The sequence below is a fragment of the Protopterus annectens genome, chromosome 6.part0, assembly GCF_019279795.1.
Source record: "Protopterus annectens isolate FY-2018-M chromosome 6.part0, PAN1.0, whole genome shotgun sequence".
Classification (NCBI taxonomy): Eukaryota; Metazoa; Chordata; order Ceratodontiformes; family Protopteridae; genus Protopterus; species Protopterus annectens.
The window spans coordinates 179,127,066-179,141,899 of record NC_056737.1 but is presented as its reverse complement, the minus strand read 5'-3'; the positions used below and the strand labels follow the sequence as shown (position 1 = coordinate 179,141,899).

Genomic DNA, 14,834 nt, shown 5'->3' with positions numbered 1-14,834 from the left:
TAGGTCACATCATGCTTTTAACCAGGCCAATGGCTACCTATGAAAAATTCAATTATAATTGATTACTTACAAGTATATGTGTGTGGTTAGTTAAATCCACAGTGTTATAATTGTCTGACAGGCCTAGATATTAAATGTAGCATACAGTGCTGTAGCTTTAAGAGGTGGAAATAATTACATCAGGTGAGCTTTTCACATGATCATCTCAGCAGAACTTGGTAGTTACTGTAAAAACCTCATGGAAGGTTATCACAAATCCAAGTTATGCAAGTCCTTAATGAGCATTTTGACAGATATTACAAGTATTATATTATACCACCTGGATTATATATTCTAAGCCTGCACTGCAGATTTCAAGGGACAACTTCTTTTTTGATGTTAACACTAAAGGTGAGAAGATTACATCTAAAACAAGGATTGAATGACAGGGCATGTAGGATCAACTTTGCCTCAATTTTAGCATTCTGGAGATATTTGAATGGCACAGCAAGAGGCAATCTGTAGTTTAATTGCTACGATATTAGAACATTCAGAACTTTAGTTCTTTTCTTATTATTTTACTGCAAATCTGAAGATTACATTTTTCTGAAATGTGTAGGATTTTGATGTGCAAACTAGTACTGTGTAGTTCACTGACTATCTAAGATTCTAGTATTTTATTTATACACACCAGTATTAATTAGTATGTTAGTTACATACTTACTGAAAACACACTGCTTGATGCATCAATATCACCTTTACCCATTATTGTAAAATATGGCATGGAGTTCTGAGTGATCAATACATGAGCAGGAGACCAGCCCGATAAAGGATACATTCCCAGGATCACAGCTTCTAGGCATTTGATTGGCAGAGCCTCTCGGATCATTTCCTTGGCTATGTCCATGAGGCTGTAGAAGGAAGACCAATGTCAGTAAAACCAATAGCATTTTTTCACATTATTTGAGAGATTAATTGTACTAATTTTTGATGCAAACTTTTCTCTCCAACTTTTAATCTGTCAACACTGTCTCTAGCTGTACTATAAAGGCAAAACTATGATAAGAAGAGTGGCATGGAGCTAGATATGTTCCCTCCTAAACTATGGTCTTATGTTTTATGCAACTCCTCCATTCACTGATTGTGCAAGTTTCAAACCGGCAGCCTCTTCCCTACTTTCCATTATTTTTCTGGCCCAGTTGTAGGTTTCCAGTGATCTGAACTGAAATCTGCTTCTGTGTTTGATCTTTCTTCTGAAGTGCTGTTCTAGCCATGGATGAATGCTGCCTAGCCTTCCATAATTTCCACAACAACTGGACATGTCTTCTTCCTTGAGATAACTAACGTGTAATTAACGTACATAACTATTTAACTGTGCATTAAATATCATCAGAATTTTCCCTTTACAGAAGTTTTAAATCCATGAGGTATTAAGACTAAAACGTGTATCTGCTTTTGAATGTGCATGTATCGTGTTTCATGCTTCAGTTTCTTCATGTTTAGCTTTTTATGATGACTCACCATTTGCTCCACTACAGCTGGTGCAAAACTTTGCAGCTCAGTTACTCACTGGGGTTGTTACAAGATGCCATCACATTACCCTGATTCTGCAGAATCTGCAATGGCTTAATATATAGTAGTGAATTATTCACAAGATCATTATCTTGGTTTATTTGCCATTTCGTAATCTTTGTCCACCTTACCTATCAGACCTTCTGTATAGATATAATCCTAATTCCATACTCTGTTATAGCACACAAGATCTCCTGTTATTTCTGTCCTACAATCTTAAGTCCTCTGGTTGTTGATCGTTTAGTTACCAAGGTCTTTTATTACGGAATCACTTTCCAAGTGGGCTCTGGGACTCATCCACTTTAGTTATATTTAATTGGGGGTTAAAAACTCATTTGTTTGAACTGGTTTACAACTGACCATTATTTTCTTTGCTGTCTCTAATAGTATTTATTTTTTGTTTAATTTATGTGTTATGTTTTATTTTTGCTGTTTATGCTATGTGATATGCTTCATATTTATTTTTATTTATTGACTTGTGTAGTGCCTGAGCTCAGGCTCTTAAATAAACCTGAACTACCTGCAGATAGAAAATATCCTACAGGATCTTAATTTTATATACCTAGACCATTACACTACCGGTAATATTTATCCATGGCAGGTTATTCCGAATGTCACAAGAAAAAGATATCTGAAAAAAGACAAAGTTTGTTTTGTAGTAGAAAGCCTGAAACAGCTTTAAGGCATTTTGAATGGTAATACTTAAGACAGATTGTTTCAGGTTTACAGCAAAGGATGCAAATACCTGTTTGAAAATCCCTGAGTTCAGGTTTCTGTTGCTGCAGTAATGCTTTACTACTTTGGACATGTCTGAAGGATTAAACAACACTTTCCTTAACCTGATCTACAAAGTTGTAGTGATGTCGTAATGTTTTACTCTGCACATCTCTGAAGCTTTAGGCAACACTTCTGGAAATATGAGCTAAAAATGTATCAAGTGATTAAGTTCTACAAACAGGAAATCAGAGAAAATCCAGAGTACTTAGAAACCCTATGATGCATCTGAATGAGTACAATGCAACAGTTAAGCATCATGCCAGTGTTTAGCTCCATGCTAGTCCAACAGAAACTGGCATCTACTCAGGCACATACCTCCCAGTCTACGATGGACTTGTACTAGATCCATTCTTGACTGAACATGGAGTTTCAGGGTTTCTGTTTCCTCACGCGTTAGAGGGGTATAGGAGCAGTTCTAATGGATATAGTAGAAGGGGGCTGTCTCAAATTAACGTTGAAAAATATAAACTCTTCCTATAGAAGGGGACTTCTTGACTTAGTTAGTTGTAGTGTCCTTATTTTTTTATTATTTATTAGATAATCTAGTAGAAAATCAGGAGAGCTCATTTATTCTTTCTTTATTTAAATAAAAAAACAAATATACACAAAAATTAGCCAACTATATATACATATATATATATATATATATATATATATATATATATATATATATATAAAATTAGTAGTAGTAGTAAAAATAAAAGTGTCAGAGGAGGGGAAAAGCAATTCACCAGGAAGCATTGAGCAATGTTAGAATTAAAAATCCAGTACTATTTTGTGGTACTCTGCTGTGTCTTTTAAATAATTTACATGGAGGGACCAACATTCTTGAAGAAGAAGTTCAGGTACTAGACACCTGTTTACCTGTTCCAATTTGTCAATATCAGTCTTCTGCTTGTCATGACTGCTAGTAAAATCATTTTCCTGTCTTTCAGGTGAGATGTTTGCTTCAGGAGACAACGGTATTGTTAAGTGTTGCAAGCCACTGAGCTGTAGACTACAGATTTGCTACCATCAGTCAACTTGTGAGGAAGTCCTCCATCAATGCAGGAGGTCTGCAATACATGTTACGAATGCCAGCAAGAAGGAATTACAAATCACAGTGCAGCTGGTTAAGTTAGGTACTTCATTGGCTGAGTTTTTATTTTAGTTTTTACTGAATGGTTTGTCTGTGAGATGTTTGTACCCTTTGGGAGATGCAGTGACTACAACTGACAGACCTGAATGTCAGTGTCAAAAATGTCAGCCAGAAAAGGTCAAAGATGCAAACATTGACAGTGGACCATGTATGTGCGAGAATTTCCCTTATACATGCAAAGTAAAACCAAAAAAAAAAAATGACAAAAACTTTGTTGTTTGTAGGGCGGTAAGTCCCCCACCCCCCCTGCTAATTATATATACTTACTCCGAGATCACACTATCCCCAGGGAAGGGGCATATTCTCCAACCCTAGAGATTGCTGATCTCTGAAAACTGTCAATCATCTGCATTGTTGACTAAAGTGTATCACATGTTGATACGTGAGAGTTTTTACTAAAGTCACCACTCCCACAGATATAGATATCTGTATCTATTTAGTTATCTATTTCTATAGGCAGCTTGGAATTCTGGAAAGAAGTTGCTTAATAAAGCATATAACTTAATAAAACAAAAACATCATTTAAGTTCTATCATATCTTGCTGCATAAAATAAATAAATTATTCTTAAAAAGTGTACTCTATGGAGTACATGTCATATGCCTGGCTAGACTCCTGGTGAAAAAATGTACAATCAGGCCATTAGGAAAATTTATTAATAATAAGGGAGAATTGATTAGCAGTCAGAGTCACATAATAAGAAAGAAAACTCAGAATTTTAGGGTAAATATGAATATGATGCTGAAGGTAAACAGTAATATCTGGATGAAGAAATTAGCTAGAAATCTCTTCCTATGTAAAACCATGTTAATCAGAATATATTGCACTTTTAAATTCCTCATCTTATCTTGTATTAACTAGTTTGGTTATGATATGACAATCAGCATTTAAAATACAGATGAGTCTATAGTATGTTTTGTAACTGAAAAATCCAACATAGTTTAGCATCTCTGTCCCTCATGGATAGGGGAAACATGTAAGTGTCCAAGCATATCCTTGTTTTACCAATATCTGGGTTATTTGCATGCATTATATAGGAGCTAAAAATTACCATTAGAATGCAAGGCTAGGCTTAAGATCCTCACACATTGACCTGGTAATTATCTATGAAGGCATGCCGAACCAAGTGTTGTTTTACCCTCCATATGTATAAGATTTCTAAGACCTGAACCTCTGTTTTAGGTACATGTTATCTAGGTATCATAAACAGATATAAAAATGCATAAAGTAAGGGGTGACAGCTAGAGAGACGTCCTGTTACAACTCCACATGGAGACCTTCAGGGCCTGTTGCTTTCTCATTCCTCATTTGTTTATCAACAGTACAAATTTCCATTAGGGTTAATAAGAAGAATTTTGTTTTTGAGTACCTTGATAGTATCGCATAGAGTTAAATACTGCACAGTTTTGTGGTAGTAAGTTATGCAGTGTATAAGCTTTTAAAGTAATCTGACAAATGCTGAATTCAGGAGTTCCCTGTTAACATTAGCTGTGTATGTGAATTTCAGTGTGAGGATATATGTAATTTTTTTCTATAAGACTCCTTACGTTAAAGCACAAGAGGTTTATCGAATTTGTTTGTACAAAGAAAATTAAACCTGCTTGATTGGTTAAGATCATATTTATTTAAGTGGCTCTAAAGGAAACACTGAAATCACAATAAAGGCCTACAGGTTTTAATGTATTTAGTGCAGTTATATCCAAAAATATTTAGATATGGCAATTAGACAAAATTATACTTGGTGACATTTGTTTACCAGAGAACTTTTCTAATATTTCTGACTTCCACAAAGACAGCAGTTTGATGACTTTCCATTTAATACTGAAATGGTCAATCTGTGATTGATTAGTTGCCCAATACGTACACATGCATGGTTTGTTCTTTAAAAGTAATAAACTGAATCTTTTGGTAAATATTTACCAAATGAGCTATTCCTGTCTTCAAAAAATATTTAGAAGCTACAATATAATAATGCAGTCTAAGCAAATTATTCAAAGAAAACAGAAAATGGCGGAGGCTGTCAGAAGATCTTTAGAACACAGAGAAAAGCAATTTAAGTTGATTTCCTGTATATATAGCTGTGATGAGTGCAGCTTTTATCATCCATATTAAAAGTATGTAAAGGATCAACCAAATTTACATATTCATGAACTCCCTTAATAACTTCCCAAGCTGGCTCAACTTTGAAATGGATGTACTCCTGTCACAGCACTCTAACTCAGCATAAATTGAGGGATATTAAACTCCTTCCAGTACATACAGGCTTAGCTGAAGAGTTTTACCCTGCATTAATATTCAACAAAAAAGAAGCTTTGTTTGAAGAGCTAACATTATTCTATCCCTAACATTTCCACCCTTTTATTAGTCAGGCCTCTAAACATAGCAGATAGATGCCAATACCAAACCTCACACATGACCCCAGCAGAGTGGGCATTCTTTGGAAATAGAACACATCAGAGATCAGTTTGGGAGAATATCATGTTACTGAAGTTCTTCTCCCTCTAACAAGTAAACAGAGTTAACTCCTTTTGAGAAGGATGATTTCTTCACAAGTTACTGATGTTCCCAGTGATTTCTTGCCTCTCGGCAAAGATACATGCAGAAAAACTAAATAATACTTTTTACTTATTTTATTTAATTATTCTCTGTTAACTGGGGTAGAAAACTAATCCAAATGGACCATATTCATGTTCAACCCAGAAAAGTGCAAAAAACATTATGCTGAAAAGCACTAATATATTATTCTAATGATAATCCAATAATTCATTTTGTTTTATTTGGTCGCCTCAGATTTCATGTTTGGGTACTGGGTGCCAGGCCGGTAATGTCCACAGCAGCTCTACCAGCTACTCTCCACCCCTTGGACTTAATCCATTATTGTTGGGGCTGGTTGTGGATCCTTAGGGTGTCCAAGGGGCTCATCTTGTCTGTGCTTCCATTGGGGATAGTTTTCATGACCTACCAACTCCCTTTCTCTGCTCCCCATGCTTGTTGATTACATATGCATGTGACTCCCTCTTTGGATCACACCTCCCTATAAGGAGCATATCAAAGAGTGCACTCCCACCTTGGGTGGGCATGCCTATTCCTTCTCTGCCACTCCATCAGTTGGCTGAGTTGCTAATCAAACCTGTTTTGGCTGGGCCGTAATCAGGGCAATAATCCAGTAATTTTTGTTCCCATTTGAACAAGCCAAATCTGGCTTCAGGCCTTTTAAAATGTGGTCTTACTACAGAAGGTCCTTCTCTGAGAGTTAGAAGTTTCAAAACTCTAGGAAGATGATAGTTTCAGTTTTAGGATTTAGTTCCTCCATAACTGCATAAGAGCCCTAGATTGTTAGAAGGGCAAAAACGCTTAGTCGTTTGAATGTAATTTTTTTGATTCAATTTAAATCTGTTAACATTGCAGTTTGTAGTGTGAGTTTCTTGGGGTTTTTTCCATTGTTTATTAGTATGACACCCATGCACCGGCCCAGTAATCAAGGAGCCTCAATTCTCACCGCTGGCAACATTGAGGGACATACACAATGGGAGGATGACAAGTACACACACAGTAAAGTACAATTTCCCTTAAGAACACACAGAGATCACAGTCAGTCTGGAGGCTGGTTTCTCCCTCTTTCTCCATATCCCTAATTAGACTCCCCATTGGCACAACTATAGGGTTAAGATCTCAGCTGAGGGGTCAAGCCAAGACCTCCAGCACCCTCTCTGTCTAAACAGTGCTTCATGTCCCTGCCCAAGTGGCTGACACACACACACACACTTTGAGATTTGATTTATACACACACACACACACACACACACACACACACACACACACACACACACATACACACACTTTGAGATTTGATTTATACACACATACACACATACACACACACACACACACACACACACACACACACACACACACACACACACACACACACACACACACACACACACATCTGGGGAAGGCTGGCACAGGTTTACTAGCTATGCCCCCTTCTGCCCAGACTATAAGGTACTTATCACTGCCACCAACCCCTCCTTATCAGCTACTAGAAGGCCCTTTTAAAGGGTGACCAATCCTACTGTGTAATGTTGCTATTATCCAAATGGTAAGTGTAACCAAGAGCAAGGCTATTTAGGACTGGCCTGTACAGTGTCACCAAATACATATGCAAGTAGAGCTTAAATATGTCTCACAAATATCAGCCACAAAGATAGGTTTAAATATATTTAATAAATAACAAAAGAACAAGATAATAATCAACACAATAACTACAGAGTTCAGAATCACAGGAAATATTTTAAAACAACATTGCAAAACAGTCTCAAATAAATACAGAAAACATCTAAACTAATCTTTACTATATTCCTATCTATATCTAAAATAAACTATGCCCTAAATAACTTACTTACACAGCAAGGCAAATGCAGATGAGTGGATGTTCTTGCTAGGTCCAAGACAAAATACAAAATGCACACAGTCTCTCCAAGAGAGTTCTTAAATTACTATCAAGCATTACTGCTGGGTCAGTTTGGATGATATCACTCTTTGTCACCTGCTTCAGTTCCCAGGCTAACAGATACTAGCAGAATTTTAACATTTCTGTGTGAGAAGTACATATCTCTCAGAAGTGCAGCTGCTAGGAGGTCATAGAGCAATAAAACACTTTACATTTTAAACATAGTAAATACTTCTATCCAAGACAATAGAAAAAAAAACATCTAGCTCTAGACATCCTGTTTTCTTGCTGCAATGAAACTACTAACTTTTATAGCACATCATAAAGCACTTAATTTCAACTTATTTTCTTGACGTTTTGTAAGTTAATCTTCTATATTCCAGCAGGGTATGCTGTGGTTACATTATTGAAGCTGAGTACATAACATACAGTTCTGTATAAATCATATCAATATTCACAAACAACATAGAATTATTTACAAAATTCCAGATAGCTGGGCTGGCAGTGCCACAATTAGTAACCCGCTTAGTGATTTTGTGTTAGTTAAATTAAAAATTAATTTTGAAAAATGGAACTAACACAACTGCTGATAAACTTGGTGATGAATTATCTAACACTATGTATTATGGATACCTCACTGTACCGGGCAATTCAGCCCTGTCCAAAGCTTCTCACACTGTTTAGCAGGGTAGAGTACTGGTCAAAGCATGACTAACTGCAGGCAACTGTAAACCATTCCTTCCTTCTAGAACAAATGGAAGTCACACAGTTGGAAAAACATGTCTATAAGTGTTTCCATACATTCTTGTCCAACTGTTTTAATAATTAGGATGGTAAGGCTGTGTCTGACTGCTGGCTTCACTCCTCACAGATGTGCCACATTGGTCTGTACTGAGCACTTGCTAATATATTTATTAATAATTTACAGCAACAAAGCAGAAAGTGTGCACTACTCCAGTATGCAGAGGATGTAATTATCCTTTAAGGTTTGATACAAAATGCAGCACAGTTATCAGTACTTGAGGACTAGATTACTGCTAGTGGTCTATGCTGAAACTTACAAAAAGAAAGCATTTCCATTTGCAAATAAAATCAATTGGATAATCTCACCCACAAAATTATACTGACTTCTAACTTGATATGTAGCTTGACTGATATTTTGTGCTTCTCAGGACTATGGAGTTACCTGTAAGGAATACTTTGTAAGACACTGTCCTTTCTCATCATATGCAAAGAACGTATGGTCGGCAAAAGCATGTTCTTCAAAATCTTTACCTTTGGAATTTTCTAATAGCTCCAACCAATATTAATTTTTTAAAACAGTATAAAACCATATGAAGCCAGATCTGTTACTGGAGTTCTAATCTAAAGTGGCCTCCAGACGCAAGTCATGCCTTATTTTTTAAGTAAAAAGTTCAGAACATTCACTGTGCTTGGTAAAACTGCTTCTTATGAATGCCTCACTTGTCATGAATGAATCAGCCAGCCTGCACTGTTAGTTCTTCAGATTGTGCCCTCCTCAAAGTATAAAAGGTAATGTAGAAACCAGAGCAGCAGGTTTCTGATGTTCATTTACTAAACTAAGGAAACATTATATGCTGATATTAAAAATACTAAACATTAACATATGTTCAACTCATAACTCAAAGTCTATCAGCTGATGAATCACTAGTGCTACAAATGTCAGTTTGCTGCTGTGGGGAGTTAGTTAGTTAGTGGTGACCGAACAAACACCTTATTCAGACCTTCATACTGTTTTGTAATAAGCAATTACATTTCTACAAGTTCTAGTCTTAGACTGAAAGCCTATAAGATAAATGATATGTATGTATTAGCTTTTCATATATATGCTTCTATGCTCCTATAGTATCATCAGAGCATGGAATACCCTTCTATTAACAATTAGAGGTAATCAGGTCTTAACATCCTTCAAAACTTCTTTACATGCATTCCTCTCTTCATCCTGAAACTGCACATGCACTACACCCCTCCTTAAATCCTGACTTCTTCTCCTTTTAGTACTCTAATAATTTCCTCTCTGTAATTAATCTCTATTTCCCACAAAAGTTTTGCTGTAATACCCTTAATTGGCAGCAGTGTATTATATGTCTACTTTTATTATCTTTCTTGTATCAAACTGCAATTTAAAGACAGTATTCATTTGTAACAATTTGGCATTCTCTTTACTTACATCATGCATTGTTAAACACTTCTCTAAGTATATGTATATATATATATATATATTTATTGTGGAGCTTTTCTCCCCAAGCTTCCACTGAAAATGAGCTCATACTGGCCCAGTGGACTATCTCGGTAAGCAAATGCCAAAAAATAAATAAAATTATATATACATATTTTATACTGCAACTACTGAGAATAATTCAGTGAGTATTGTAAATAATTAAACAAGTTGAAAATGTGTTTGTATCGCTTTGCTCACCTCTCTAACTGCATACATATCATTTGTATCTCTGTTTGTATCTACTTTTCTTTAACTACTTTGCAGTTTATTTGTTAGCTCAGATATACTGTTCACTGCTCCAGGTCTCACCTCAAAAGTGCGATACCCCTGGTGGTGAAAACAAAATGGTTACTCACTCACAAAATTGCAAATAAATAAGCAGAGGGCAAACCATTTCCTTATCTTTCTCTCTCTCTTTTTATGAATGATGAGCTAGAAAATTAAAGTATAAACTGCTGAGGAGAATCAGGGACACTTGCAATGAGAATATAGCTGAAAAATTACTTCATTTCCATCTAGGATGGTTGTCAGAAGCATTAAGAATGAGTGTCATTCCTGAAATAATATATAGTGCTGTCGTATCTTGGTTCAGTAAATCTGAACCATTCTCCTTCATAACTCACAGCTGAGATGATTTAGACACAACATCATGATTCCTGCCCTTAGATTTACTCATGTTCCACTGAGATTTACTGATTTCTTAATAAACCCACAGACAGCTACTTGTGTGGACATAATATTAAATCATTGAACTAAGTCACTGACTCTGTGGGATGCAGAGGTTTTAGATCTGCTACGCTGTAAAATAGTAAAGAACTTTTATCTGTTTCCTCTATTTTTTATATCCATTGCTATAATTTTGAACACCCATACGTTGACAGCTATGAGCACTTGCTTATATGTAGAAAACTAACAGAACATATGCACATGGCAGAAATGGTATTCAGTATATGATAACATCTTAATAAATGTAAAAAGGCAAAGAAAACAGGTAAATCCAAATGAATGGCAGAGGAAACTAAACGAACACAATTCACAATTCAAGGCAAAATAGCGTACAGAAACTTTAATGACCGCTTTCATCACACGACTTCATCAGAATACACTCCATTAAAAAAATCAGTGTCTTAAATACATGCTTAAATTGCCAATCAACACAATTGTAACCAATTAAATAATGATTGATTTAAAATTTAAAACCACAGTGTTTAAATTTCAAAAAAGAAAGACAAATCGTTTTGTTTATTAATGGCTAGTTTACGATATTTTAAAAAACATTTAACATTGATAGTCTCGTTTAAACCAGGTGCTTTGTCAGAATTTAATCTGATCTGCCAAAGTGTCTCCCTTTGTTCTAGATAGTTTTTGAAATCACCTGCTCTTTTATCTGGTTTGCAAACCTCTAAAATAGAGAAAACAAATTTTTTGAAAAAGGAACAGGAAACAGAGTGCTTGTATAACGCATTGTTTTCATCTTTACATCTAATACTATATAGATGTTCTTTAATACGCGTGCCCAGACTTCTGGTGGTCATTCCCACATAAAATGCTGGACACGCCGTACACATGCCGATGTACACCACCCCTTGTGAATTACAATTAACAAACTCTGGAACCTCAAAAGTTCTATCAATAGTTGCAACTGCAATATTAGTGCCTACCGAAATGTATCTACAGATCCTGCAACCTTGACAACAAAACATACCCTTCTTTCCTGTCGTGACCTTGTTAGGATTAGAATTATTTTGCTCTAACATCTTTTTAATGTTATGAGTGTTGCAAAAAACAAAACGCGGTTTACTTCCAACTACACGGGCGATATCAGGATTACCCTGAATAACCCTCCAGTTCCTTTCAAGTACAGATTTAATACCATTCATGTCCCCACTCATTTCAAATGAACACACTAAATCAAAATTATTAACTTCTAAATTACTGTGGTGATCAACATTAATACCAATTGAATTGTTCAAGATAGCTGGATAATGAGTTAAATGCTTGTTAAAAATTTCATTACCACTTTCAATTAATGAAAATTCGTCATACCCCCTCTGTAGAAACATAGAGGCAATGAAATGAAATTCATGAACTAAATCTTTTTTTTTGCTAGTCATGCGACTAGCTCTGATGAATTGGCCTCTTGGAATGTTTCTAATGATATGTCTCGGGTGGCCACTTTGGTAGTGCAAATACCCGTTTGTGAATGTTTGCTTCCTAAAAATTTTACTGTGAAATCTATTGTCAATAAGATCCCACCAGAAGCAGATATCTAAAAAATTGACCATCAAGCTAGTTTGTTTTCTCTATTTTAGAGGTTTGCAAACCAGATAAAAGAGCAGGTGATTTCAAAAACTATCTAGAACAAAGGGAGACACTTTGGCAGATCAGATTAAATTCTGACAAAGCACCTGGTTTAAACGAGACTATCAATGTTAAATGTTTTTTAAAATATCGTAAACTAGCCATTAATAAACAAAACGATTTGTCTTTCTTTTTTGAAATTTAAACACTGTGGTTTTAAATTTAAAATCAATCATTATTTAATTGGTTACAATTGTGTTGATTGGCAATTTAAGCATGTATTTAAGACACTGATTTTTTTAATGGAGTGTATTCTGATGAAGTTGTGTGATGAAAGCGGTCATTAAAGTTTCTGTACGCTATTTTGCCTTAAATTGTGAATTGTGTTCATTTAGTTTCCTCTGCCATTCATTTGGATTTATATGATAACATCTTGCAGTTTAGCCCAGACACTGAAGGAGATAAGCTGTCTTCACTAGTTATGGGTGCAAATCTCTTAGCTTCTACCTAAAAGCTGTTTATCTAAATAATTTCCTTAACCACACAATGCTTGAAGTTCTCTTTGAATAGAGACATTTGTACCTGTCTTGCACGTTTAATAAATCATAGTGAAACTGTGAAGAATACAGAGTCTACATTTGATTTCAACTATTCAAGAACACCATTTAACATGACAAACTTTTTCTCTATGCTAATTGTACAACATATCATTGCAGCCATAATTAAAAATTCTCCGCGTTAATGTTGACCATCTGCTTCTTTCTCCAATGGCAATACATTATTTTATCTTGCTGTATTTGTTTCTCTCTCCTTCGTAGGACGGAAAGTACTCTGACTTCAACAGAAAATTAAGGCAGGGAGAGGAAAGGACAATATAACTTATTAACTCATCCTCATTTTATACTCACCCAGTTAAGGGACGGTTCTTCTTAATCTCAAAAAATTGTGTTCCAGTGTGATTGTACCTGAAAAGTTTTTGTGCTAAGGAGCATTTAATGTAGTAAGTGATAAACATCTGTACCTACTATGGACAAAACTAGACATGATATGTTACAGAATAACTGTACAGTTTTTCAGTTGACAAGGAAAGTAATTGATTTACACTAAAAACTTTCATTAAACTGTATAAGCAAAAGTCAGACTATGGTTACATCTCTGTTAACAAAGTGATAACATTGGTGAAAAATGTGCATCTCCAGCCTCAAATTTTACTAACTTCCACAAGAAGTACTGTGTCCTGATCTTCTGATCTATTACTTCACTTCCACAAGGAATTAAGTATTTCATTGCAAGTTGAGTTTCTTATACTGTCTAAGGTGTTAGAAATTTCCGTACCTCTCAACTTCTTTGCTCAAGGATTATGGACAAAGCCAAAAATAATGGGGGCCAAAGACCCAAAATGAGGTACAGTTTTTACATATTACTCTACTTTACTTGTCAATATAACAACAGGCTTTGCATCAGCATGCATTAGCAGAGCAAAAAAATGTAAGACAGTAAATGTCTGGCATTATTGACTTAATGTTATCCTTAATGGTTTACCAGGAAATCAACAATTTTAGGAGAAACAGGGAAAACATCTGAGGGAAAATCATGGATGCTCTGCAAAGTGAGGGACAGTTAAGAGGTATGCATTTTTCAGAGATTGCCAAGCAGTATTGAGAAGTCTGTGGGGAAATATGTACAAAAGGAATCTTTCATGTGCATTTGTGTGTGTGTGTGTGTGTGTGTGTGTGTGTGTGTGTGTGTGTGTGTGTGTATTTAGGAGTAGAGTTTAATAAATAGATTGTGATATAAGAATCCAGATACTACTGATTAGCTCCCATCCTAGTGAAATGTTTATCTTATGTTAGTGAATCATGCACTAACTTCTTCAGTATATCCAGTACTAAGGAATATAGACGCAGCTGTATACATGTCTATATACATATGTAAATACATATATATGTATGTATGTAAGTATGCATGTATGTGGGTTCCATTTGCTGAGTCAGCCTGCCATTTTCTTGATGACTGTTATAGGTGTCCAGCTGGTGCATCACATGCACATATGAAGCCATATTTACTCAACTGCTGAAATGCATCTGGTCAGCTGTGGCAATGGCATTATGATTCCCCTTGCTTGTGGTTGTGTAATACCAGAGTTAGTATATATAAGTAAGGGTTGTTTGTGTGTGTGTGTGTGTGTGTGTGTGTGTGTGTGTGTGTGTGTGTGTGTGTGTGTGTGTGCGCGTGTGTGTGTATGTGTGTAAAAATTAGCATTTATTGCATCTGTTTATGATTATACTAGTTAGAGCACAGTATGTTTATTACTATAACAACATACCATAGTATAATTACAAAACAGACAATTGAAGTAATATGTATACATGG

General features: G+C 35.5%; 1 protein-coding gene across 1 annotated transcript in view; it reads right to left on the bottom strand.

The window, feature by feature from the left end:
• Positions 1–14,834, bottom strand: part of VASH1 (vasohibin 1) — a 510,054-nt gene that overhangs the window by 111,596 nt on the left and 383,624 nt on the right. The window contains exons 3-4 of the mRNA XM_044073896.1: positions 13,370–13,426; positions 816–890 (exon numbers count right to left, since the gene is read on the bottom strand). Of these exons, the coding sequence (XP_043929831.1) occupies positions 816–890; positions 13,370–13,426 (132 nt within the window). The remainder of the gene's footprint in view (positions 1–815; positions 891–13,369; positions 13,427–14,834) is intronic.